The sequence below is a fragment of the Eutrigla gurnardus genome (assembly GCF_963514095.1).
Source record: "Eutrigla gurnardus genome assembly, chromosome: 7".
NCBI lineage: Eukaryota > Metazoa > Chordata > Actinopteri > Perciformes > Triglidae > Eutrigla > Eutrigla gurnardus.
The window spans coordinates 4108985-4134497 of NC_139921.1; the positions used below are offsets into that span (position 1 = coordinate 4108985).

General features: G+C 43.8%; 4 protein-coding genes across 4 annotated transcripts in view; 1 reads left to right on the plus strand and 3 right to left on the minus strand.

The window, feature by feature from the left end:
* The window catches only part of LOC311015816 (stonustoxin subunit alpha-like), a gene marked incomplete at its 5' end in the record, with an annotated part of 81235 nt that extends 72609 nt beyond the window's left edge, over nt 1-8626 (minus strand). The window contains 2 exons of the mRNA XM_084013259.1: nt 6801-7369; nt 8509-8626. Coding sequence (XP_083869385.1) covers nt 6843-7369; nt 8509-8626 — 645 coding nt within the window. The 3' untranslated portion in view covers nt 6801-6842. The remainder of the gene's footprint in view (nt 1-6800; nt 7370-8508) is intronic.
* Nucleotides 1-25513, minus strand: part of LOC311016319 (uncharacterized protein) — a 558990-nt gene that overhangs the window by 326349 nt on the left and 207128 nt on the right. The gene's annotated exons all lie outside the window — the stretch shown is intronic.
* Nucleotides 9555-12291, plus strand: LOC311016330 (uncharacterized protein). The gene is made up of 4 exons (XM_084013958.1): nt 9555-9799; nt 10577-10771; nt 10860-10939; nt 11160-12291. The coding sequence occupies exons 1-4, from the start codon at nt 9701-9703 to the stop codon at nt 12127-12129; spliced, it is 1344 nt and encodes a 447-aa protein (XP_083870084.1). The 5' UTR covers nt 9555-9700; the 3' UTR covers nt 12130-12291.
* On the minus strand, nt 12392-14491 carry LOC311016328 (uncharacterized protein). The gene is made up of 2 exons (XM_084013956.1): nt 13860-14491; nt 12392-13399 (listed from the first exon to the last, which is right to left on the minus strand). Exons 1-2 carry the CDS (start codon nt 14447-14449, stop codon nt 12523-12525), a joined length of 1467 nt encoding a protein of 488 aa, XP_083870082.1. The 5' UTR covers nt 14450-14491; the 3' UTR covers nt 12392-12522.

Below are 25513 nucleotides of genomic sequence, written 5' to 3' on the forward strand. Positions count from 1 at the left end.
CATAAATGCACAAAAAAGATTTACAAATGTATTTGGGGATTTGTATATACATGTGACTCAAAACACAAATACATTTTCAATGCACACACAAATATGTTTCATTTCATATGTAAGTAAAAAATATTCACATATAAAAAACAAGATTCATAAACATATTTCCAATGCACACACAAATCTAAAAAAAAATCACAAATACAAACAAATTAAAACAAGGCTACTTGGCTTTAACAATGTTAAAGTATTTGCAATCTTCATCAAATACGCATTTGGGGCTTGTTACATTCATATATGAACTGTTGGACCTGTATTTACAAAGTGCTTTTAATTTGTAAACCTCCCTGCATTTGTGTGTGAAACTTTTGAGACTCCCCTGACGTGACTCTGATCCACAAATGCGTTTTTTCTAAGAGGAGGTTGTCTGTAGCCAATCAGATGTCTCCCTCACAGAAAGTAAATGCATTCAGCTGTATTTTTTGTTTGACACTGAAATATAACAGGCGAAACATCGGAATTAATTTATTCACGGTCACATTAAGTTAAATTATTAACTTAACCGATTATCCATCTGATTATCCGTCCTGCTGCGAGCGAACAACTTCTATCAGTGGTGACTGACTGTATATAAAAGTAAAATATAGACTATAGTCTAATATATAATGAGCTCCTGACGCTCAGCTCAACGGGTGAGGAGAACACCTGTAGGCGGAGACGCTCAGAGATAAAGTCAACAGCAGCGGATCAGCTGATCTCTCCCTCCGTACAAACGCTCCGTTCTGATCCAGCTCCACTGGACTTTCAAAGTAAAGGTGCCGCAAGCTGTAAATTAGTTAAATAGTGAAACAGCAGCGCTTTTATAGCCGGTTTTATGATTAAACTCTGAACATAACCTGGTCGGGACCAGGTTATGAGCTAAGCATAAGTTACCGTGGTGATCTAAAAGAGAGCCACCTTTGTAGTACAGCCTGACTGACTGACTTGTAGTACAGACTCAACATACCTCGCTAACCCACTAAACTGGCTTCGCAGTACACAGGACAGAGGAAAGATGAACGTTAGCGGAGCCGTAAGCTACGGCCGATGACGCCTCTGCGTGAATGACTCCTGACACTTTTTACTTACATTTGAACTGCCAGAGGCCATCTTTCGTCTCCGCTGTCCGGAGGAGGGGAGACACTCACGTGATTGGCTGTAAAGGAGGGAGACATCTGATTGGCTACAGACAACCTCCTCTTAGAAAAAACGCATTTGTGGATCAGAGTCACGTCAGGGGAGTCTCAAAAGTTTCACACACAAATGCAGGGAGGTTTACAAATTAAAAGCACTTTGTAAATACAGGTCCAACAGTTCATATATGAATGTAACAAGCCCCAAATGCGTATTTGATGAAGATTGCAAATACTTTAACATTCATGTATTTGTGATTTTTTTTTAGATTTGTGTGTGCATTGGAAATATGTTTATGAATCTTGTTTTTTATATGTGAATATTTTTTACTTACATATGAAATGAAACATATTTGTGTGTGCATTGAAAATGTATTTGTGTTTTGAGTCACATGTATATACAAATCCCCAAATACATTTGTAAATCTTTTTTGTGCATTTATGAATTTCAGGTGGCAGCTCTTGTAATGATGGTGTCCAAATCGAAGGTCCTATAAAAGGTAAAATTTCTTTTTTATTTGAATCTCTGAAAAAAGCGGCCAATTTAATCTTACGATGATAATTTTGCATATCCAATTGCAGTTGAACCTTTTGATCCCTGTTTATGTCAAGAGTTGGAATAAATGATAACCCTTTGCTCAATAAATGATATTGTGGTCTAGAAAGTTTGAACTTTTTAGCTAAGACTATAACGTCCTGAGCAATCCCGGACTGTGTACCATCAGTCCCCCCTTGTTCCAGACTTAAGGGGTGCTGGAGTTTAAAAACGCCATCCAATGGTTGAAGATGGCGCTTCCTGTCTCTGCCGTCCAGTGCACATCATCAACTGCTGTGTGAAACTGGGCTTCTGGAAGGAGAGGAATGAAGGGCATGTTCCTCTCAATGTGTTCATTAAGAGTCTCAAGATTCTCCCTTTCCTCTACAGGGAGGGTCAAGGAAAAGTTCACCAGAGGTATCCATATCTCTGCATATGGGAACTTCCGTTTAGTGGACCTGATTGCCCCCTGCAAGTTCTTGACCGTGGTCTCCTTTGACTTATTCCCTCTGCTATTCATGCCAAATGAAAGAACCACCTTTTCCACTTCGACATGCTCTGGTGGTATGGTCTTTTCCATAAGGGCTTGTGCGTGGCAGAAATTAGCTCCTGGAAAGCTCTCTACCTGCAGATCCTTGTTGAAATAGTCCGGGATGTTACAGAGGTTCGAGTCACCTAGGAAGAGCCACTTCTTGTGAACCTGTAAGTTCCAGTCTGTCAGTTTTCTTTGGATGTTGATATGTCTGTATGGTTTGAATGTTTGTGGCTGTGGGGAGATGAAATGGTCTGAAGACTCTTCAAAAATGTCCTCATCCAAGCCTTCCTCCTGGTGGACTTGAACGATGGACTGCCCAGATGTCCGAAGAGCCTGAGCTTCAGCCTCCTCTCTCTCTTCCTCGGCTTGCATCTCATCAAACAGGGCTATCAGCTCCAAATGCCTGGGAGAAGGGGAAGGGATTTCCAAAACCCTCAACTCCTCTGGATCCTCGGTCTCAGTCTCCTGAAGAATATTGTCTTCAGTTAAGACCTGTCCCCTGGTCCCCCTTGTACTCCCACGTGTCTCCCTACGTTCCCGGGGAGAATCAGCACGTGGAGTACTGCGGTACCAGTCCAACTCCTGTTCTCTTGAGTCGGTCATTGTGGCTACCGAGTTCTTGGTCGTAGGTTGCCGTGGACCTTGGGTCTGGACTGTGACCTCCTGCAGTCTGTTGTGTCTGGACTGTGACCTCCTGCACAGTCTGCTGTATCTGCTGAGTCTGCTGTGGAGCCTGCCTCTGGACCGGATCCCCGGTGTTGTTTCTGGCTGCAACCAGGGCCTCAGCATGATCAATCACATCCCGTGTGATGCGGGGTAGGTTACGTCTAGCCCAACGAACTGCTACCTCAAAGGCCTTCCTCCATTCTGGAGTGAGGAGACCAGAAAGTTCTTTCAAAAGATCTTCAATACCTGTCTCATAATGCTCCATGAGGATCAGGTAAGTGTTGTGACCCCAATTCTTGGCATTCCCAGTGATCAAATCCACGGTGCGCTGTTTGGGAGCTGCAGGCTTGATCATATCTGCCAAGATCTCCACCATCCTGGAAATCATGCGGGGTTCTGGTTTCCCAGGCTTCTGGGAAACGTTTTGCAAATGGTGAACCATCCTGATCAACGTATGCAGTTTGCGGACCAGTCGTCCAAACTGAGGGTACTTTGAAGGATAACATTTTTGGCAAATTGAATTGGAAAGTAGTGCTGATGTATGTTGATAATTATTCTACATTGTCATTTGTAAGTCTTTGAGATGTATAATTATATGTGAAATGAAGGATGGAAGTATTGTTAGTAGCTTATTGTATTATTTTGTATGTTATGAAGTTGGTTGAATATGAATTTCATGTGTGTTGTATTAAATTGTAAAGGGCTTGTTTGTTAGATGTGTAAGTTTGCTTATCATGGCCCATATTGTACCAAGGATGGTTTGTGTCATCATGTTTTTGGAAGTAATCTGAAAAGTATTTGCTAGGCTGGCAAATGTTTGTCCCTCATGCATCATGACATGATTGTGGGCTCTTATTTTACAATCTTGCCTGTAAGACAGAATGACATACAAATGTACGTTTTGTGTAATGATATATATTTAACCATTCTTAATGCATGTTTGTACACTGTATAGTAGTTGTTAGTCTCAGTGTAGCATTGAGGGATTTGAACAGAAGATAGATGGAGGATAGCAAATAAAGAATTAAATATTATAAGGTACATGCATTTGATTTATTTTGTTGTAGTTGTGATATTTGAAGTTGGGACTATGTGTCCCAGGTGTACACATGGCTTTTGTGTAATTTACTATGTTAACAAGGATTAGTGTGTAAACGTTATTTTTGTAGGGTTAAACATGTCAAACCTCTGTATATTGTAGTCAGACATGGGTCAAGGAATATTTTACACGAATTAGGGAGTAACTTTATGTGGTTACTTTTTATTGGAGAGCTTTAATAGTGGTACTTTAATGATAGCCAATTGTGTTTGTGAGGAGAATGTGGGAGGGGTTTAGCTACAGGTTAAAGGTCCCCTATTATACTGTTTTTCATCCATTCCACACAGGTGTCAGAGGTCCAACAACACTGTTTTTGATATGCATTGCCCCAAACCCATCCGTAGTCCTGAATTTCAGCTGTCTAAAAGTTGCTTAAATGAGCTCTGCTGAGAACAGGCCGTTTCTGTGTCTGCACCTTTAAATGCTAATGAGCTCCTTCTGTCATCGCCTACTTGGAGAGAGACGGAGACGATGCTGCTTACGCTAGCGGTAGCATGCGCCAATAGTAACGACGGGAGCTGAATCTGAACAGCCTATAGGAGCGCCGTTGTACCAGTGGGGGCGCTGCAGAGACCATGTAGGAGTCGCTTGTTTTCCTCATCCTGGGAGTTGACAGGCTCAGGGAGGACCAGGGGTCCGTTTCACAAAGCAGGTTTAGTGAAAACCTTGAGTTAGTTAACCCTGAGATGAGGGAAACTCTGGTTTTTCGGTTTCACAAAGCCAGTTCAGCATAAATCTGAGTCAGTTACCCGGGTAACATGCTCCGTGAAACTAACCTGCTCGCTAGCAGGTTTGCTTCAACAAACCCTGAGTTTCTCCCTACATGTCTCCGCCTTTTTCCGGAATCTGAACCAACTCTGAAAAATTGTGCCGTCCTTTCATCGTCAACCTAATCGATATGGAAATAAAAGTGATTCTAGCAGCTTTGCGTCGGGAGAGGATTTTGATTACCTTTCCTTTCAACCACATTAGATATTATCTAAACAATATTCTCCGACATTTTCAACATTTCATATCGCGGACATAATCCGCAACCAGATTCTTTGCGGAGGTAGGGTTTTTGCGAACGGGAGATTTATGAAATGTTTAAGTACATTCCTGTGTTGAAATACCTGCTTATATTTACTGTTTAATATGTGAAATATGATTAAAATCATATGCCTTAGTCAACGTATTTGCGCAATATTCTTATGCTTAATTTTCAACTGAAGCCACTTTCTTTCTGTGCCTGGGGGGGGATTATACCCAATAAAAATAATAATTTATGTGTTGCGCTACTTTGTGATTTACGGGGATTGAACCGCTGTCGCCAGCACTGTGGACGGCGTTGCTAACCATTACACCACAGTGGCGCTGTGCAATTCTGAAAATAAACACTTCTTAGCTTTAGATCAATAGACTGTTTCATTCAGTTATACACATTAGATCGGGCAGTAAATGTCTGCCACGCCAACTATCACTACTTTGCTGCAGTTACGTTGCTCCGCTTTCTCAGGATGAGCTTGTTTTCTACATAAACACTCAGTAATATCTAATGACGCTCTCCCCGTTGCCATGGTGAATCGTAGTATCGGAGCTCCATTGATGATGGCTTTGTAGAGTCGGCAGGCACGCGCGTAACTCAGAGTTTACATACTCAGAGTTGACTGAACTAATTCAAAACCGCTGTTCTGAAACCGAAAACTCAGAGTTTCCCATCTCAGAGTTGTTCAACTCAGAGTTCAGGGTTAGGTTCAGAGTTTGTTGAACCTGCTTTGTGAAACGGGCCCCAGTTCATAGGTGTAGAGACCAGAGAAAACCTGTTTTCATAATATGGGACCTTTAAAATATAGTTTAATTAAAATGCACTTTTGCTAAAATATCAGTTCCGGAACAGTTTATTCCCTTTTAAATGCAATTTTATTTATTGTTCCATATCATAACAAACGTTATGTCAGGACATGTTTTCACATACAGCAGGACTAGAACACCCTCATGATGTTCAAAGTCCCAACATCACCCAAGAGCAAGCGTTATAAAGCGTTGATGAATGGAAAATCACAGCTGCAGCATCATCATAGTTTATAATTCCTTAGTGAATCTAGCAGGAGCATTTTCTCCAACAATGAAGAAACAGTTTAATATGTTTTTTATTTGTAATATGTTAAATACATTATGTTTTCTATTCTAGGCTGCACGGTGGTGTAGTGGGTAGCACTCTCGCCTCACAGCAAGAGGGTCCTGGGTTCGATTCCCGGGTCGGCCTGGGTTCCTTCTGTGTGGAGTTTGCATGTTCTCCCCGTGTAAGCGTGGGTTCTCTCCGGGTTCTCCGGCTTCCTCCCACAGTCCAAAGACATGCAGGATGGGGATAGGTTAATTGGTGACTCTAAATTGCCCGTAGGTGTGAATGTGAGTGTGAATGGTTGTTTGTCTCTACATGTCGGCCCTGTGATAGACTGGCGTCCTGTCCAGGGTGTACCCTGCCTTCGCCCAATGACAGCTGGGATCGGCTCCAGCCCCCCGTGACCCTGAATACAGGATAAGCGGTAGAAAATGGATGGATGGATGGATGTTTTCTATTCTAATCTGTGTGTGCTCTGTGCTTCATGTTGATGGTTTTCACTGGACAGCAACTATTTGCTCCAGTCACTAATGCATGTTCCTCAACACGACAAGGTTCAGTCTAAAGACAAAGCCATCCCGATATACTCCATTCATTTAAGTACATTTACACAAGCATTAATACATTTACAACAAGTACAAGGAGGAATGAACCTGACTGATTACAAACTGCAATGTTTTCATTCACATCTTTGCATTGACTCTGAATGTAATCGCACCGGTCTGTGTTTGTTGTGAACAGTTTCAGAGACGCAGAGACACTGATGATCCAGACCCGACTCCAAACCCAGGATAAAGAGGTTCAGTGAATGTGGTGTTGAAGGTGTGGAGGTGGATCAGTTTGTTAGAGGAGACTCTGTAGAAGGTCAAAGTGCCAGCAGGACAGTCCAAGTACACTGCTACCACACTAGAGGAGGAGGAGGAGGAGGAGGAGGAGATGAGTGTTTGTTTGCTTTTGTGCCAGACAGAGTAACGACCACCATAACAACTCAGACTCCAGGACTGATCATTCCTTCCAAACACAGTGTCGTTTCCTCTCCTCTTGATTCCTCTGTAACTCACTGATATATCAACCAGTCCTCTCCACTCGACCTCCCAGTAACAGCGACCAGTCAGACCGTCTCTACACAGCATCTGAGGATATGAGTCAAATCTGTGTGGATGATCTGGATATGACTGGTCGTCTGACACATATGTCACCTTCCTGTTGGTGTCGTCCAGTTTGAGGTTTCTGCTGACTGTGTTTGTGTCCAGTTCCAGTTCACAGACATCTGATGGAGAGAACAAACACAATGCAGCTAAAGGTTATTGTTGGAGACAATTGGGTGTTTTTTGGTGTGTGTTTTGAAAGCTTAATAAATATACTTTGGGTATTAGTATATGACATCACAAGGGGGCGGTAACTTGATGGTGATGGGTCACGTCACCCATTTCATTGATAAATAGGACACCGGTGTGTAGTGGTGTGTGTTTTGTTGGATGGCAGAGAAAAACACAGTGTTGGGGAACTAGCAGGAGCAGATTCAGTTATTGATAGATAATTATTAATATCAATAGAATTATTGATATTTATAGGATTATTAATATAGTTAATATTAAATGGGGCACCAACCTGAAATCAGGGAAAAGATAACCGAACCTGTACTCAGTGTCAATATAAAAGTGTTTGTACTCAAATGCCAATAATTAATAACTATTAGAATATGAGTGCAAACAGTTGAAGGATGATGAGAAGGAAGAAGAGGTTGATATCATTCATTCTTATACAACATTAATAAACACAGCAGTATGTTCAAAAGGGGTTTATAAACAATAAACAAAGAAACATACACTAAGTCCAAGTGGCCTATTTAACTAAATAGTATACAAGTGTGTGTGTTACAAGATGGCCGCTGTGGGTGTCGACTAGTGATGTCCAAATGAAGCTTCGTGAAGCATTTTCTTTATTTTCTGAGCCCTATAGATGGCGCGCTCTGTTCAACAAAGGGTTGAAGGCCGATATATTTCCATTGCTTTCAACCCTTTGTTGAACAGAGAGCGCCATCTATTGGGCTCAGAAAATAAAGAAAATGCTTCACGAAGCTTCATTTGGACATCACTAGTGTCGACCAGTCAGCCATGTGGAGTGGGGGTGTTCTTTGTGGGAGGCCGTGTGGTCCTGCCCGGAGAACAGGTTTCTATATGTATAATTAGTAGGGGTGTGACGAGATTAAACTAAACGATATTTCTCGTCACGTTAAAAATCTGTCTCGCAAGATTTGTGAGCTATCCAAACTTCTGTGTGACCTGTGGAGGCAGTAATGCGCCTTTGCTACTTCTAGCCTGCCAGAAACTAAAGAAGGAGAAGGAAAAGAAGAAGAGGAGGAGGAGGAAGGGAAGCAGCAAGCAGCCAGAATGACATTGAAAATACCGGTATTAACATTGAAGATGCCCTCGCTACTTTCAAATCGTTTGTTTGGCAGCACTTTGGGTACCCGGCGGAAATGATAAATGGCAGTAGAGTGACTGATAAGACAATATGCAAGCATTGTGTGAAAATAAAGCCCTACACCGCTGCTAATACTAGCACGATGCAGTAAATATTTTATTTTATTTTAAATTTGATCAATTTTAGTTTTAGTTTCAATTTGTGGAAGAAGAAGGTTATTAAGAGCTCATGCTTACATCATGCATGTAAAGAGTTATAATAAAACATTTCAAAATGCATGTTCAGCCCGACCAGTCATATATTTTGTAATTGTAGTTTTCTTAAAATCTCTTCTCGTCTCATTCTCGTGAACCCAATATCGTGTCTCGTCTCGTGAGCTGAGTGTATCGTCACACCCCTAATAATTAGTGTAATATATGTAGAGCGTTAGGAAAGTTGGATTAGTGAGAACACAAACTGTCTGTTCTGGATCTAAAGATTGAGTACTAAAGATTGAAACCTCTCTGGACTAAGACTAAGATTGAAACCTCTCTTGACTAAGACCTCTAGGGGACCACAGACCCAGGAGACAGTCTCTGGAGTCTGGTCTGGTCTCTGGACTAATGTGAGCTACTATTGTAGACCTCTGGGGGACCACAGACAGTCTCTGGTTCCTCCATATAGTCTGGTCTGGTCTCTGGACTAATGTCAGCTACTATTGTAGACCTCTGGGGGACCACAGACAGTCTCTGGTTCCTCCACATCGTCTGGTCTGGTCTCTGAACTAATGTGAGCTACTATTGTAGACCTCTAGGGGACCACAGACCCAGCTGGGACAACATCTGGTTCCTCCATTTAGGATTCAGGGACGTCAGGACAACAGGAGGACGATCTCAACGCTTTAGAGACACAGAGGAATTTATCTCTTCATTTCAAATATTTCAACTCACACCAACACGACTACGTGAATTTTGCGTTGCCGTCTGGCAGGAATTGCCATCCGTTTGTGTCTCTGCGTTGACTTTGTTTGCAATACCCTATATGCCGCGGACTTCCGTTCGGATGCTTCCGGACTTTTCAGCCAGTAGCACAACTTCCGGTTTACGTTGACGTTAACTTTAGCCAGAGCCCGTTTTCTCTGCTATGGCGTTTTTCACGAGATCACTGCAGGACCTGCCGAGGATAACGGTAAACGATGTTCACCGAATCATCCAGGCCACATCAAAGACACCAACGGCAAAAAGAGATAAAGGATTTAAACTGTATGTGGCCAGCTATATACACAACTACGAAGGTAAGTTAACAAGCCACTGTTTTGAGTTTATCAAACGACGATAGAAGCTACACTCATTGGCTTTTTACTAGCCAAAGTTAGCACAGTGAAGAAGTAGTGTTAACAACGTAAGCAGAGTGATAGGTTAATGTCGTGAATCATTTGTGTTTCTGAAAATGCGATACCCTAACCTCAATGTTAATCACAGTTGCAAACAAGGAGTCAGGAGGAGAGGTCACGGTTAGGTCGGAGTGCTTCCGATCTATGAGGAAAAGCCAGAAGCCTCACTGTCTGAGTGTAAGGGAAAGTCAGCCTGCAGGTTCAGTTCAGTTCAGTTCAGTTCAGTTCAGTTCAGGTTCAAAAGAAACAGGTTCCTGTTTGTCAAAATCATGTTTCTGTGAGTTATATCATTGCTGTGAATTAGATACAGATAAAACACAATCATTGCACTATATTAATCATATGGTACCTGAGATATCATGTGATATGAATACAGGTTGTACCAGAAAGAATGTAAAATGAATGACTCCCACAGAAGCAAGATTTTGTTAGAAGTTATCGTTACTTATTCTGCACTGCTATTTTAAAATGAGTAAAATGAGATTAATCCTGATCAATCCTATTACATTTGACATGGTCAACTCTAGGCTAAATTGTATCAATCCCTGTATCATTTACATATTTAAAAGTTCACTAACAAAGTTTCACTAACAAAATGTAGTGTGTGAAAGGCTGTCTGTTTTTAATTGCAGTTTTAGCTGGTACATTTTTTCTAACAAATATTTGGGTTTGTAACAGATTGTGCTAAGGGATTCTAAGCTGGTGGTGTTGGAGAGATGCCAGTGTACCTGTGTGGCAGGTACAGCTTTGTGCTGTCATGTGGCAGCTCTACTGTACCAGACGGCGCACTACTCCCAGCTGAGGCTTACATCAGTTCCCCCAGTGTTCAGCTGCACAGAAACTGAACAAAAGTGGCACAAACCAAGGACCATGGTAGCAAGCCTTTGTATGACTTTCATGACTGTCATTAAGTATGGATATCTCTTGAATGTTTCTCAAACATGTTTGTATTTTGATGCAGGGTATTAAACCTGGTCCAGTTAATGACATGGTCATCATATCAGCCAGACCAAGAGAGAGGAGGCTTGCAGAAGGAATAAGGTATGTGTTAGTATGATGTAATGACTATATATTATATACTAAGTATAGTATAATAATAATATAATTATATATTATATATATATATATATATATATATATAGTATATATACTATATAGTATAATAGTTAGTTATATACTATATACTAAGTATGAAGTATGTGTTTCTACTACTACTATTACTTCTTAATTACAACACATTTGTTTGTCTTTTTTTCCACAGAAGCAACTTGTATAAAGGAGTGAGCTGCCCTCTGCCAGACATCTCCACATTAAAAGTTCAGGAGGCATACCATGGACTTAGTGCAGATGAAGCTCCCATGATCACCGTAATGGCGCTATCCAGCAATGTTCCTCTGGTTGAGTCCATGTTCGGTCCGGTGCAGGAGGGAAGTGTGCTGTCCTATCAGCTACCAATAAGGACAGTCCCCAGTACCCGTCCGCACACAGATGCCCCTTCTCCCCCACAGCTGCCACTGTCATATTACAGACTCGGACCCTCTACCTGTTCATTTGTACTTTCTGAACACCAGCACCATCATTTGGTATCCCTCGTGACATCTTTTGAGACAGCACACCAAATTGAAAAGAGCACACGAGAGCAGAGTTCCTGCGTTGAGTGGCACCAACTGAGGAGGTGCCGCATCACATCTACTAAATTTAGAGAAGTTTGCCACACCAGGGCGGAAAGCTCTGCTGAGAACCTTGCAAAAAGGCTTCTGGGATCGTGTCATCAGACTGCTGACATGCGGCGGGGTCTTGCCTTGGAGCCTGTAGCACTAGAGGAGTACTGCAAGGTAAGGGAGGTCAACCACTACCCATGTGGGTTCCTGATCCACCCTGAGGCACCATGGATGGGGTCAACACCTGATGGGATAGTGTATGATCCTGTGGGGCAGCCAGTGTTTGGCCTATTAGAAATTAAATGCCCAAACGTAGCTAGCTATGTGGACTGCCCTTACATTAGGATAAAGGATGGGACACAAACACTGAGACAATCCCATCCTTATTACTGGCAGGTCCAGGGACAAATGTTGGTTTCTGGGTGTGACTGGTGTGACTTTGTCATTTACACAGCAGATGACATGTTTATCCAGAGAATTCCCCGTGACATGGAAGTCATACAAACCATTAAAGAAAAAGTTGACTATTTCTTTTTTTATTTCTACCTCAATGCCTTTTTGGCAAACTAATGAATTGATCGCAGTGTAAATGTTTTTGAAGCTACTGTGTAGGAAATAAATTTCAACCTCATCAGTGAAATGTTGCTGCATTGTGTTTTTGTTTGTGATGTAATGTTTAGGGTCAATGAGTAATAAATTACTTGGATCTAAGCATTTCAGTGTTTTGTATGGCTTAAGTTTTAAAAGGTAAGAGACAGTAATTAAAAATGAGACCAAACAAAAGAAGATTGACCAAAGAAGTATTTTAATAAGGTAGCAAAAGGTGTATACAAACAAATATAACAATATTTAAACAAATATACACTCAACTCTATAAACTGATAAGATTAAGGAATTGAAAGGGGTTATAAAAAGGATTCTTGAACAAAATTAAGATTTTTAAATGTACATGTTAGAAAGACCTCAGACCTCAGGCTTCTTTGCCCAAGCCTTTACCAGTGGCCCATTTTCATAGTTGGTAAGCAGACAAGCCACTGTGTAGAGTTGGTTAATGCTCCCAAAAACCCGTAGGGGAATCACTGAATCAAAGAACTTGTGCTCCTTGACCCGGCGAATGGAGCGTTCAACATGCACCCTTAAACGGGCTATGGCCTGTGTCTCCGTAACCTCAGAGGCAGACATCTGAGACCTGCCAGAGAGGAAGGGTGGCCTGTAGACCTTGCAAGGCACAATGTCATTGATGAGGAAGCCCCTGTCTACCATGACAGCCATCTCAGGTTTGAGCAGACTGAGGACACCAGACTCACGGGTAATCTGTTTGTCGCTGATAGACCCAGCAAACAGCGCGGAGACGAATGTCACTGGCCCATGTGGTGCGATCCCAATGAGCCCCTTCAGAGTGCAGTGGGACTTGTAGGAGGAAAATACCTCACTCTGGAGGAGAGGGGAAGATGGGCATTGACACCGCAGCTCAGTGCAGTCAAGGATGACTGTGGTGTCAGGGTAGTCCTTAAAGTCTGCAGGCAGATTTCTCTGTATCTCGTCTTCGGGTATCCAGATCCTCACTGAGCCGAGTACTGTGAACAGGAAGTTGCTCCAGGTTGTTATAATTCTGCTGACCGTGGACTGATGGATACTGTACCGGTCAGCAAGGTCCCGTTGCTTGGACCCAAGGGCAAGGTAATTCAAAAATAAGAAAAACTCGTCAATGGGCTGCAGGGAATGGGAAGCGTTTGACTCTGTGAGAGCTCCTCTCTGTGCTTGTCGAACACTGACCATGGATGGTAGAGAGTTTGCAATCAAGCCCCAGAAACGCATCAGTAGATCATATGATGCAAACCTAAAGAAATGGAATACAGATACAGATAAAAAACTGTTCATAATTAACTACACAAAATGTACACAAATAACTTTAATTAAATGTACCTGGGTGGCGGTGTTACTATTACACCACAAGAGTTTTTCTGACAGAACACACATACTGCAATCCCCTACATACAGTGTGCTCCTGACTCATTGCTTACAATCGTCACATCAGTGGCGTAGTCTACGTGATAAGTATACCCACTTAAAAAGCATCACCACCTCAGTATTCCCACTTAAAATAGGCAAGGATATGTATTATTTGGGGTTCATCACAGTATACCCACTACAGCTAACTACTACATCACAGTATACCTACTACAGCTAACACTACAGCACAACATGATCGTACTTTACAATCTCCAACACACACACACACACACACACACAAACACACACACACACAGGCTCAGCCTACATATCTAGAGTAGACTTACCTTGTAAAGAACCTGATATCCTTGTCCGAGGCCGCAAAACGGTGAATGCCAAACCGTTGCCTCAGTGTAACGCCCTCGATCTGTTGGCGTAACAGGCGAATTTCCTCCCGGAGAGACGTATTTTCCTCCAACACCAAATCAACGACTGCAGCTTCAGGTTTCGACGCGTAGTCGTGTTGCATGAGGACGTCGAATGCTACGTGATCCGGTGTGTCCTCCCGGTCATCCTCTGGCGGCGGTCTTTCCCTTCTCTCCCAAACTCCTGGTCTTGTAGGTGGAAGGGAGAAGTTGTTCCACTCAAATAATACAGGAACAGAGCCCCTTTTCAACAGCCGTCGACCTGTTTCTGCTGCTGGTTCACGGATGTCTTCAGTTTTGAAGTGCCGGCTACACACCCGGGTGTGAGACGTTACACTAAATTTGTCCCTGCGGATAGCGACAATCCACTTACGCCTCAGCTCCTCATCGGCCGGAAAAGTAAAAAAACTAAGTACAGAATTGTACTTTGCAGATGCCTGGCACTGTGGTACACAGCAGTGTTCCGCAGTTGTACCAGACACTTTCTGGTATTTAAAAGTTGACTTTTTCATGTCTTGTCAACTAACATTAGCGTAGCAGCTACCTACCAAAACAAATAGACGCCTATGCTCCCGGAAGCAATCGCGGTGGCTGACATTTCAGCGGAAGTACGTCACAATAGCCTTTGGCATAAAGCGAATTGAGTGTGAAAATGTAAATGTAAAATGGTAAATGGTAAATGGTAAATGGCATATATAGCGATATTTTCTCCAAAGCGCTTTACAGCAATTCACCCATTCATACACACATTCACACACCGATGGCGGAGTCAACCACGCAGGGCGAACAGCCAGCTCGTCAGGAGCAATTAGGGTGAGGTGTCTTGCACAGGGATGCCAGGTACTCAGCTAGGAGGAGCCGGGGATGTGGCATTTGGTGTGAAGACAACACAACATCTTTACAGCCACGAAGAAACAAACGCTACATCCTGATAGAAACGTGATCATCGGATTTCAGTCATGAACACGTTCAAATCTGGAGCAGCTGAGTTACTGAAAACATACTCACACTTCCTCAGACCAGGTCTCAGTCTCTGCTGTCCCCCATGGTCCACCCTGCAGGAAGACATTCAGAGACCTCAATCAGGTCCACCATTAAACATGAACCCCAGTTCCTCAGTCAGAGACGGAGACACAGTCTGGAGCTGTTGTCCATCTGTCCTCACCTGAGCGTCCAGTCTGATGTCTGTCCATCTGTCCTCACCTGAGTGTCCAGTCTGATGTCTGTCCATCTGTCCTCACCTGAGTGTCCAGTCTGATGTCTGTCCATTTGTCCTCACCTGAGAGTGTCCAGTCTGATGTCTGTCCATCTGTCCTCACCTGAGAATCTAGTCTGATGTCTGTCCATCTGTCCTCATCAGAGAGTCCAGTCTGATGTCTGTCCATCTGTCCTCACCTGAGAGTGTCCAGTCTGATGTCTGTCCACCTGTCCTCACCTGAGAGTCCAGTCTGATGTCTGTCCATCTGTCCTCACCTGGGAGTGTCCAGTCTGCAGTGTGGACCCTCCAGTCCAGCAGACAGCAGCTTGACTCCTGAGTCTCCTGGATGATTGTAGCTCAGGTCCAGCTGTCTCAGATAGGAGGGGTTGGAGTCCAGAGCTGAGGCCAGAGAAGAACAGCCGTCCTCTGTGATCAGACAACCTGACAGACTGAAGACACACACACTACTGTCACTTCTGGGGACTTTACATAGACTTATGTCCATTTGTCCACTTTTTAAAATGAGAAAAAGTGATATTTGTCTTTTGCTGTGTTGATGTTGTACTGGGTGGGATAAGCGTGGCTGAGTGATGGACAGAGATGGACAGAGGAGGAAGACAAAAGAAAGAAAAGAGACGAGCTGAAATGATTGAGAGAGAAATTGAAGCGTTAGAAAAGAGAAGAAACAACAGTTGAAACAGTCTATGTGGTCTGTCTTCAGACCTGGTGTGCCAACAAAGATCTGGTATTGATTTTAAACCATCTAGCAAAGAAAAAAGGCTGTAATTCAATAACATTCAACAATGTTTATAGTTTTCATATTGAACTGGAGGAATTATGAATTTATTTATTTATTTTTTATTTAACCTTTATTTAACAAGGTGGGTCAATTGAGAACCAATTCTCATTTGCAATGACGACCTGGCCAAGAAGCAGCAGCAAGGCAGAGTACAAAAAACATGAACAGACATAGAGACAGGTTACACAACATTACAGTATTAAAAGATAATGACAATTAAAACTGCATAGCAGTATCGTGACGGGCCCTCCCTCATATGCGGTCGTGGACTGCCTGCGGTCACAGGGCAGTGTCGTGGACGCTGCCCGTGCTGCGGCCGCCTCTTGTGGTGCAAGTTGAGACACAAACGATTGACAATGAAATGCATCCATCTCTCACGTGCGGTCGTGGAGTGCCTGCGGTCACACGGCAGCGTCGCAGCCGCCTACCTGTGCTGCGGCCGCCTCGTTGTGGTGCAAGTTTAGACACAAGCGATTGACATACAAAGCCATCTGTCTGTCACGTGCAGTCGTGGAGTGGCTGTGGTGACAAGTGAAACTACATTTCAGTAACAGAGCTCACACACATGTCCATGCCTTCCTGACATCTCTCCTCCTCCCCCTGTGTCCTCCTTGCAGGCTGAAATGAAAGGAATTAGTGAAAAAATAGCCAGGTGTGGCTTTTACTTGGAAAAATTCCCAAAATCAATGACATTTCCTGTCGCCAATAGGTGGTGTTGGGACCTCACCATGAGGACTACACAATGCGGCCTACAAAAGCCTTCACATGCGGTCAGGACAAAGGAACAAAGGAGATAAAAAAACTACAACCTCCATTTTGGTTTCACCTCGCACCTAGGTGCGAAGTGCAACGTCACACAACTGGTGCCCTATTGGCTGACAACCACAGGTACCCCAGGGGGTCCCCGGGAGCAGCCGTGAGCAATATAAACCGGCGCCGCCTTAAGAACGCTCTCTTCCATCGCAACACCACGTTGCAACAGGAGGTAGACTCCTCCATCGCAGCACAACGCTGCAACAGGAGGCAAACTTATAACGTCTGCAGCGTTTCCTTTGTCCTAGGCCACAGTCTTCTCGCTGGACGAGCGGCAGACTGTTTTTCCCCGTTTTCCGCGACTCGCCTTTTTCTTTTTTTTATGATTACGGATCCTGAGAGATCGCCACAACCGCGCGATTCTTTTTGTTTGCCTGCAGAAGAGAAACAAACGGTTTCTTTATTTCAGCGACCAGCCGGAAGCCCCGCTCCTGCCTGAAGTCAGCTGACTAAATCGCCACACCGTGCGATTATATTGTTGCCCGCGGAAGGAAGAAACACGAACTGTTTTCTTTATTCGAGCTTGATCAACGAGAGGAAAAACGCCCCGCTCTCGTCTGGACTCAGCCTACTCACCCCGCTGCCGCCTGGACTCACGGACTACCGTCGCCGCCACCGCGTTAAGGAACGCCGCCATCGCCGGGACGGACTCACAGCCTACGCAACGACACCAGTAAGAGGCTATCAGTCTGGGCAGAGACATAAGTTTGATAGTGTAGGATATGCTTGTAATTCTTGTTAACGTGTTGCTTTCTGTGTTGTTGTATTTGAATGCTGATTGTGTTTCCCACGCCGCTGGGTTTCATCTCGGTAACAATGCGTGTCCAACCTCGGACACATTCACGAGCTCAGTAAGTGATCTACCATCAGTTAAAGGACCGGGGTCCCGCCGAACGAACGCCAGTTCATTCATGAGGTCCCGTGTGATGGTAATAGCTTACTGATCCTTTGTGTATTACGCGCGCATTCTCTCTCTCTTTGTTCTGGCTAACACACATGTGCACACACATACACCGCCCCCACACGTATCCTACGCCAGCTGTTTCCGTATCCGGACGCTAAGGACATAGCTCCATCTGGTGGCTGTACCCGGCCATCTCTCGCTCTCTCTCTCTCGCGATTCTATCCGACGTCAGTGGCTCCGCCCCTGAACGCTGTGGGGAATAGCTCCATCTGGTGGTCGCGCCCGGCCATCTCTCTCTCTCTCTCTCCGCACGCACGCACACACACGCACGCACGCACACACACACACTCCACGTGTGTCTCTTCTACTGATTTTAATGAATCTTATTATATTATAACTAGCGGTCTCTTGTGCTTGTTGTGTATATGTCACTGGATAACAGCAGGTTGTGAAGGCTAGTGCTCGAATTTCACGCCTTTTTAATTGTTCGATTGTTTTTATACTTTTATGCCAATGATCACGATGATTGGTGCCCCGTTTATTCATGATTATATCATAATAATATATTAAATATAATTATTAATATCGATAATCATATTGACATTAATAAGTAGCTGTTGATAACCAAATCTGCTCCTGCTACTACCCCAACAGTGGCGTTCTGACTGTGAGGGAATATCAAAGTGCAGACGTGTTCAGGAAGGAAGTCTAATCAAGTATGGAAAGTTTGGAGCAGATCAGAGATGAAACACTGGAGTTATAATAGTTTTGATGTTTATGGCGAAGGCTGTCTGAGGTGCATGTGAAGTTTGGAGCAGATCAGACAATGAATAAAGTCATTAGCAGGTGTGGAAAATATCCTGACTTGATCTGGTGTTAAACAGTGACAGAGGTGACATCTCCATGCCTTCCTGACATCTCTCTGAGTCCCCTTAGTGTTTCTCTCTCCCCTCCCCCACTATTTACAGTCACAGAGCTGATATGCAGATGGCTAAAAACATTTTTTTTACCCACTTTGTGATGACTTTAGGCAGTGGGTCCAAGAGGCTTTTTTGTTCATCTCCACATGTACTATCTAGGAAAAAATATTTAATGTGTGTACGCCCAACCTAGACAGGGTAGGGGGCTGTTGCTTGGAAAAAGGGCATAAAATCAGTCACATTTCATGTTGCCATTAGGTGGCGCTCTGACTGTGAGTCAAAATTGCAGTGCAGTTGTGTTCAGGACGTGACTCTTATCAAGCATGAATATTTTGGAGCAGATCGGAGAAGAAATGCTGAAGTTATAACACCTTTAATGCCTTTGGCGAAGGTTCGAAATAGTAGCGCAGTCATGGGGTCGCCCTGGCCACGCCCTTAAACATTTGGAGCATCTTTGAGTAACTTTTTGGCCTTTCCAACCACATATCCAATTTTGGTATCAAGCGGATCAACGGTATAGTCGGTTATAGATCAAGTACGACCCCTGTGAATGGCCAAAAACAGCCAAAAATGGCAATTTTTGGAAATTTCTGTAAGCGCCCCAGATTGTTAGATTTTGATGAAAATTGACATGTATGTTCTTTAAAGCTATGGCAACATAGTTTTCGAGTTTCGTAATTTTGGGGCCAAAGGTTATAGAGTTATGGTAATTGTGTTTTGGTGGCCCAACCCTCTAATGTTCATTGGCCGATATCTTCTGATTAAAAGCATATTTTCAAAACATTTTGGACCCTAACCCCAGCTAGGTCTAATACGCACACCAAATTTCGTCCAAATCGGACCAACGATGTCCGAGGAATGAGCAACATCGGGTTTTTCATAAAATTCTAGATGGCGGAAAATTTTGGTCGGCGGACTTTGGTACTCCAAGAGGATTTTTTGTAGAGAGAACTTGTCTGCACAAAATTTCATCTCAATCGGAGTTACGGTGCGGCGGGGCTGGCGAGTAGACACGCTAGGTGGCGCTAGCGAGCAACTTCTTCGTGACTGAATGCGAAACTGGCAAAATCTCAAATTTTTTGCCAGGCCGCATGGACACACTAAATTTTGTTAGGTTTTTTTAATGCTCAAGCCCCCAAAAGGCACGTCAAACTCGTAAAAGAATAATAAACACTACAATAACAATAGGGCTTTGCAGCCCGACGTTGTCGGCGCTCGGGCCTAAATAACAGCGAATGGGCATGACCGGCATGAAGAAGTGATATGTAAGATGAAGGACAAGAGCGAGAAGCAGGTGCAACGAAGTTGTAATATGGGTTGAATTGAGTTTTTAAAAGCAGAAAGTGGGATGAATGAACTGAGCTTTAAGGTCTGTTGCAGAAGTTTCTAGTCGTCTACAGCAGAAAACTTAAAGGAAGAGCGACCGACGGAAATACGGGCTTTGGGTATTAGGAGATTGATGAAGCTGCTGGAATGGAGACTACGGTGTGTGGTGTTAATATTGAGTAATGATTGTAGATATAACCGAGTTTTGCCAATGAGAGTTTTATAAATGAACAAAAACCAGTGAGATTGTCTGCGAGAATGGAGCGACGGCCAGTTCAGGGCGGAATACAAGATGCAGTGATGGGTGTTAAATGGAGCTCCAGTAATAAAGCGGATAGCGGCATTATAAATAACATCGAGTTTATGGAGTAGTGTTTTTGAAGAGGACCTATAGACTAAATTGCCGTAATCAAAAATGGGGAGAACTGTCAATTTAACTATGAGATGCTTTGCTGAATGTGTGAAGGAAGACTTATTGCGGTAAAGAAAACCGATGCAAGTTTTGACCTTGGTGAGCAGTGCATTTATGTGTGTTTGAAAAGAGAGTTTACTGTCAAGCCAGATACCGAGGTATTTGTTCACAACATCAATCTCAGATCCGTCGAATCCATTTTGAATGGGCACTTGACCTTTGGTAGGTTTCTGTTGAATATCATGAATTTAGTTTTACTGGTGTTTAAAGCTAGACGGAGAGTGGAGAAGGCATGTTGGATTTTGTTGAAACTGTCCTTCAGAGAAGAAAGTGCAGTGGTCAGAGAGGGGCTAGATGTGTAGATGATGGTGTCGTCAGCATATAGATGTACATGAGAATCAGCTCCTGCAAGGACAATGTTGTTAACATAGATATTGAACAGTGTAGGGCCCAATATACTCCCTTAAGGGACACCATTAGTCAAGGGCAATGGTTCAGAAAGTAAACCTTCCACCTTCACTGACTATAGCCGACCAGAACAATAGCTTCTGAACCAGGCTAGGCAGTTCTCAGAGAGTCCAATATCTTGAACCTGCCTAGCAGAATTTCATGGTCCACAGAGTCAAAAGCCTTGGCCAAATCAACAAATGCAGCGACACAATACGTTATCTAAGGCACATGTCATTGAGAACTTCAAGTGTAGCTGTGATGCAACTATGTCCTGATCTGAAACCGGACTGAGCCGGGTTGATGATGATGTGAGTCTCCAAATGAGTTGCTTGTTGATGTGCATCTCCAATATTTTGGAGACAGGGCAAGATGGAGATGGGTCTGTAGCAGTTCAAGTCTGAGCTATCACCCCCTTTGAAAAGTGGGATGACAGCAGCAGATTTCCAATCCTGAGGAAACACACCCGTTCGGAGAGAGAGAGATTAAAAATGCAGGAGACAGGCGCAGCAATGATATGAGCTGCAGTCTTTAAAAACAGTGGGTCTAGAGTATCCAGGCCAGCAGATTTATGAGTGTCCAGGTTGAGGAGGTCCTCAAGCACCTCAAGTTCTTGTATAGGTTGAAACGTGAAAAGGGAGAAACCTAGTGTAGGCGAATGGGTGGTAAGGCTGACAGGAGAACAAGCGGGAATACTGGGATAGTCCTTGTAGGCACAGCCTGCTTTGATGAAGTGTCTGTTGAAGTGGTCCACCATTTTGGATTTGTCTGTGATAACAGTACCATTATGTTTAATTACAGTGGGCAGATTGGATGGCGTATGTTTGTTTTCCATGATGTTGATGGTGTTCCAGAATTTGTGTGGATCAGGGCATGAATAACAAGTATTCTGATAATAACAGTAAAATACAAAAAACAGCTTTGAAAATGTGCTTCTTAAGAGTCTCAGAACATATGAGGCATTCAGGTGTTCAACTGCCAGTTGGAAGAAAAGAGTCTGTCTTGATTCAAAGCTCTGTTCTCACTGTCAGCGTTCCTCTTTGAGAGCAGCCGTGTGAACTTATCTACCGGCTCTAGATTTCACCGACCTGACTGACGTTTATCACCTCCACTCTCTGATCAATCTGTCAGCTGTCAGTGAGTCTCGTCAGTTGTCACCATAGAAACGTCACTCACAGAAACTCCAGTTTGCACAGATTTGATTAAATTCGGAGTTAACGTTTCACCCTGTTGCATTACTGGGTAATTTAGTGTTTGTGAGTAGCAACCAGTGAGATGATTTAGCCTCCAACCATCTGAACCAGTGTAGTGATGCTAACACTGCAGCAGTAAAATGGAAACGCTCCGTCATCATTTAATAATTCTCAATGATCTATCAGTTAAGGGTCTGGGTCCAGATAGGACGGGGTCTGGGTCAAGCTCCACCTCTTGTGGATTTATAAAACTATTTAAAACAGTGAACGGTGGGGAAAAGGTAGACAAGAAGTTTGATTTTGCTAAAAGTTTTGTTTTCTTTAATTTTCTTTAGATTTATTCTTTTGCTGGCAAGTCGTTAGCAGCAGAAACAGTATTTAATCAGCCATGTTAACAGATTAGTAGCAAACGTGTCTTTTTATGAATACGTGAATATTAATAACTGAATATTTGGTGCATGTAAACGCATCACTGAAAGCTTCATAGGTAAACTTCTCAAAGTAGTTGAATCTGACCTGAGAGTTTCCAGTCGACAGTGTGGACTCTCCAGGCCAGCGGACAGCAGCTTCACTCCTGAATCCTGCAGGTCGTTGTTACTCAGGTCCAGGTCTCTTAGACTGGAGGACTGGGAGCTGAGAACTGAGGACAGACCTTCACAGCTTCTCTCTGAGAGGTTACAGCCACTGAGTCTGAAGAGGAATCAGAAATTAGTGATGAAACAATTACAAACAACTGTTCATCACCTCAGGTTCTAACTGACATTTTTGTCATAATTAAGTTATTCACATATTCTTATTCTATGACAACTTAGTAACATTATGTGAGGTGTTTTATTTAGGAAACAAAAAGGTTCTATTTCCAAAGTCAAACCACCTTGGTTCTCTAAGGTTCTACTTGTGAGCCAATCAGCAGGTCAAATGCACACAGGAAGACCAATCGGGTTCTGTCATGTTGCTGTGGTTGCTCAGTGGCAGCAGCAACAAGGAGCAGAGGCAATGTCACGCCAACGCGACGCTTAGAAGAAACCTCAAGATCAAGCCTTGTGAAAGACAGCAGGATAAACACCAGCTCACAGTACACAGATCAGTCTTGCTAATACGTTTATTTTCATTGTTAGCTACCATGCTAGCCGGCTAACACTGGCTCCCTATGATTAGTATGGCAATATTAGGATCATTGTCATGACTGTGGGTTTTTGTAGTGTTGTTTTCCTGTTTTATTTTTTAGTGGAAGAAATCGGGCCAGCATGAGGACCTTGCTCACTACCACCACCTCCTCTCTGAATTCACCTCAACCGTTTCTACAGGCAGAAGGCAAAGATCAACTCTTCCACCTCCAACCCCAGGAAACTCTTCTCCATGTTCTCCTCCCTCCTCACCCCTCCTATCCCTCCCCCTCCTTCCTCCCTTACTGCTGATGACTTTGCAACTTACTTTACCAAGAAAGTAAATGACATCAGCTCCTCATTCACTCCTATAACCTCCCAGAAAACATCTCCACTAACTCTCAACTCTGAAGGCCTTACCAGCTTTAGCCCTCTCTCCTCTGAAGACGTTCATGCACTTGTTACGTCTAACCGTGCCACCACCTGCTCCCTTGACCCGATTCTCTCCTCTCTTCTCCAAGACATCTCACACGACATCTTGCCATTCCTCACCACCCTGATCATCTCCTCCCTCACCTCAGGTGTCATTCAAGCGGCTTTTAAGAGCCCCTGCTTAAAAAACCCACCCTAGACGCTGCTGACATCCGGAGCTACAGACCTGTATCTCTTCTGTCATTCCTCTCGAAAACCCTGGAACGTGCCGCCTACAACCAACTGTCATCCTATCTCTCGCAGAACAACCTCCTTGACCCTAATCAATCAGGATACAGGACTGCTCACTCCACTGAGACGGCCCTCCTCACAGTGACCGAGTCCCTGTGAGACGCCAGAGCCTCATCCCACTCCTCCGTTCTCATTCTCCTCGACCTATCTGCTGCATTCGACACAGTCAACCACCAAATCCTCCTCTCCAGTCTGGCTGAACTTGGCATAACTGACTGCTCTAACCTGGTTCACATCATACCTGACAAATCGCACCTTTCAGGTCACATGGAATGGCTCTATGTCCAAACCCTGTTCTCTGGACACGGGTGTCCCTCAAGGCTCAGTATTAGGACCGCTTCTGTTCTCACTATACACTGTTCTCTCTATGTCACCAGATCGCTCTGTAATCACATCGCATGGATTCTCCGACAATTGTTACGCAGATGACACCCAGCTATTCCTCTCTTTTCCCCCAACCTCTGACACTCACATTGCAACTCGCATCTCGGACTGTCTGGCAGACATCTCTGTCTGGACAACTGCACATCACCTCAAGCTTAACCTGAATAAAACCGAACTCCTCTTCATCCCAGGGAAAGACTCGCATGGACCTGTTGGTCACTGTCGAGGACATCACAGTATTACCTTCCTCAACTGCGAGGAACCTGGGTGTAATCCTCGATGACCAACTATCCTGCACCCCCAACATCACTGCTGTGGCCCAATCCTGCAGATTTGCCCTCTACAATATCCGCAGGATTCGGACCTTCCTCACAAAGGATGCAACGCAACTCTTGGTCCAAGCACTGGTCATCTCCTGCCTTGACTACTCAAGACTCACCTGTCCAGACTTCACCTCAACTCTGCATAGCATGACCCACTAACACCCCCCCCCCCCAAAAAAACCGTACCTAGCACATAGCACCTTGATCATAGCACTGTTGTTCTTAGGGTATGTTTTGCTGAACAGCTACTACTTTACTCAGACAAGGATCTAACACTTGTTCTATTTTTTAGCTCTTACTTTATTGGCAATGATATGTTGTGATTTTTTTGTTTCTTTCTTTTGACAAATGTACTCATTGTAAGTCGCTTTGGACAAAAGTGTCTGCTAAATGACCTAAATGTAAATGTAGTCCTTCTATCTTGTAGGCCTACTTCCTGGTCCTTGTTGTTTCTGCTGTCTTGACTCCCCCACCCTCTCGTGTTGATTACCCTACCTGCCCTAATGTCTGTCACCTGTCCTTCGTCAGCTACCTGCCTCCCTGTGTATTTAGTTTGTCTTCCTTTCACTCCTTTGTCCGGTCATTGTATCTGTCTGCCTCTTGTTCACGTCTGCTCCTGCTCATGTTCCTGCCTGATTCCAGTCCCTTTGTGGTGTGTTTTGGTTTTCAGTTTTCCATGTTTAATTAGAACTTTCCTTTTTCTTTGTACTTTGTCCTGCCCTTTTTGTTGCTACTTTGCCTTCCTGTTTTTTTGCTACTTTGCCTTTTTTCCCCTTTGACTGTTTTTTTGTACCTGACTCCCTGTTTTTTTTTAATTCAGCTTAAATAAAGCTTGCTTTTTGTTTCTCCCTATCTTGCCCCCTTGTCTGAGTTACTGCATTTGGGTCCTCCTCCCATTTCCATAGTTATCCGTTTTTCCCGACGTGACAGAATGACCGGACCAGAAAAGGACCCAGCAGTTAATGGTCATGACATTATTCGGTGATATCAGGACTTTATAGCCAATCCTGCTAGCAGGGCTCATCAAA

Excerpts from the sequence above, each read along its gene's own strand:
- LOC311016330 (XM_084013958.1), top strand. The coding sequence starts at position 9,701 with ATGTTCACCGAATCATCCAGGCCACATCAAAGACACCAACGGCAAAAA. Across the intron at positions 9,800-10,576 it reads CTATATACACAACTACGAAG|ATTGTGCTAAGGGATTCTAA; the intron begins GTAAGTTAACAA and ends GGTTTGTAACAG. Across the intron at positions 10,772-10,859 it reads GGCACAAACCAAGGACCATG|GGTATTAAACCTGGTCCAGT; the intron begins GTAGCAAGCCTT and ends ATTTTGATGCAG.
- LOC311016328 (XM_084013956.1), bottom strand. The coding sequence starts at position 14,449 with ATGAAAAAGTCAACTTTTAAATACCAGAAAGTGTCTGGTACAACTGCG. Across the intron at positions 13,400-13,859 it reads GATATCAGGTTCTTTACAAG|GTTTGCATCATATGATCTAC; the intron begins GTAAGTCTACTC and ends CCATTTCTTTAG.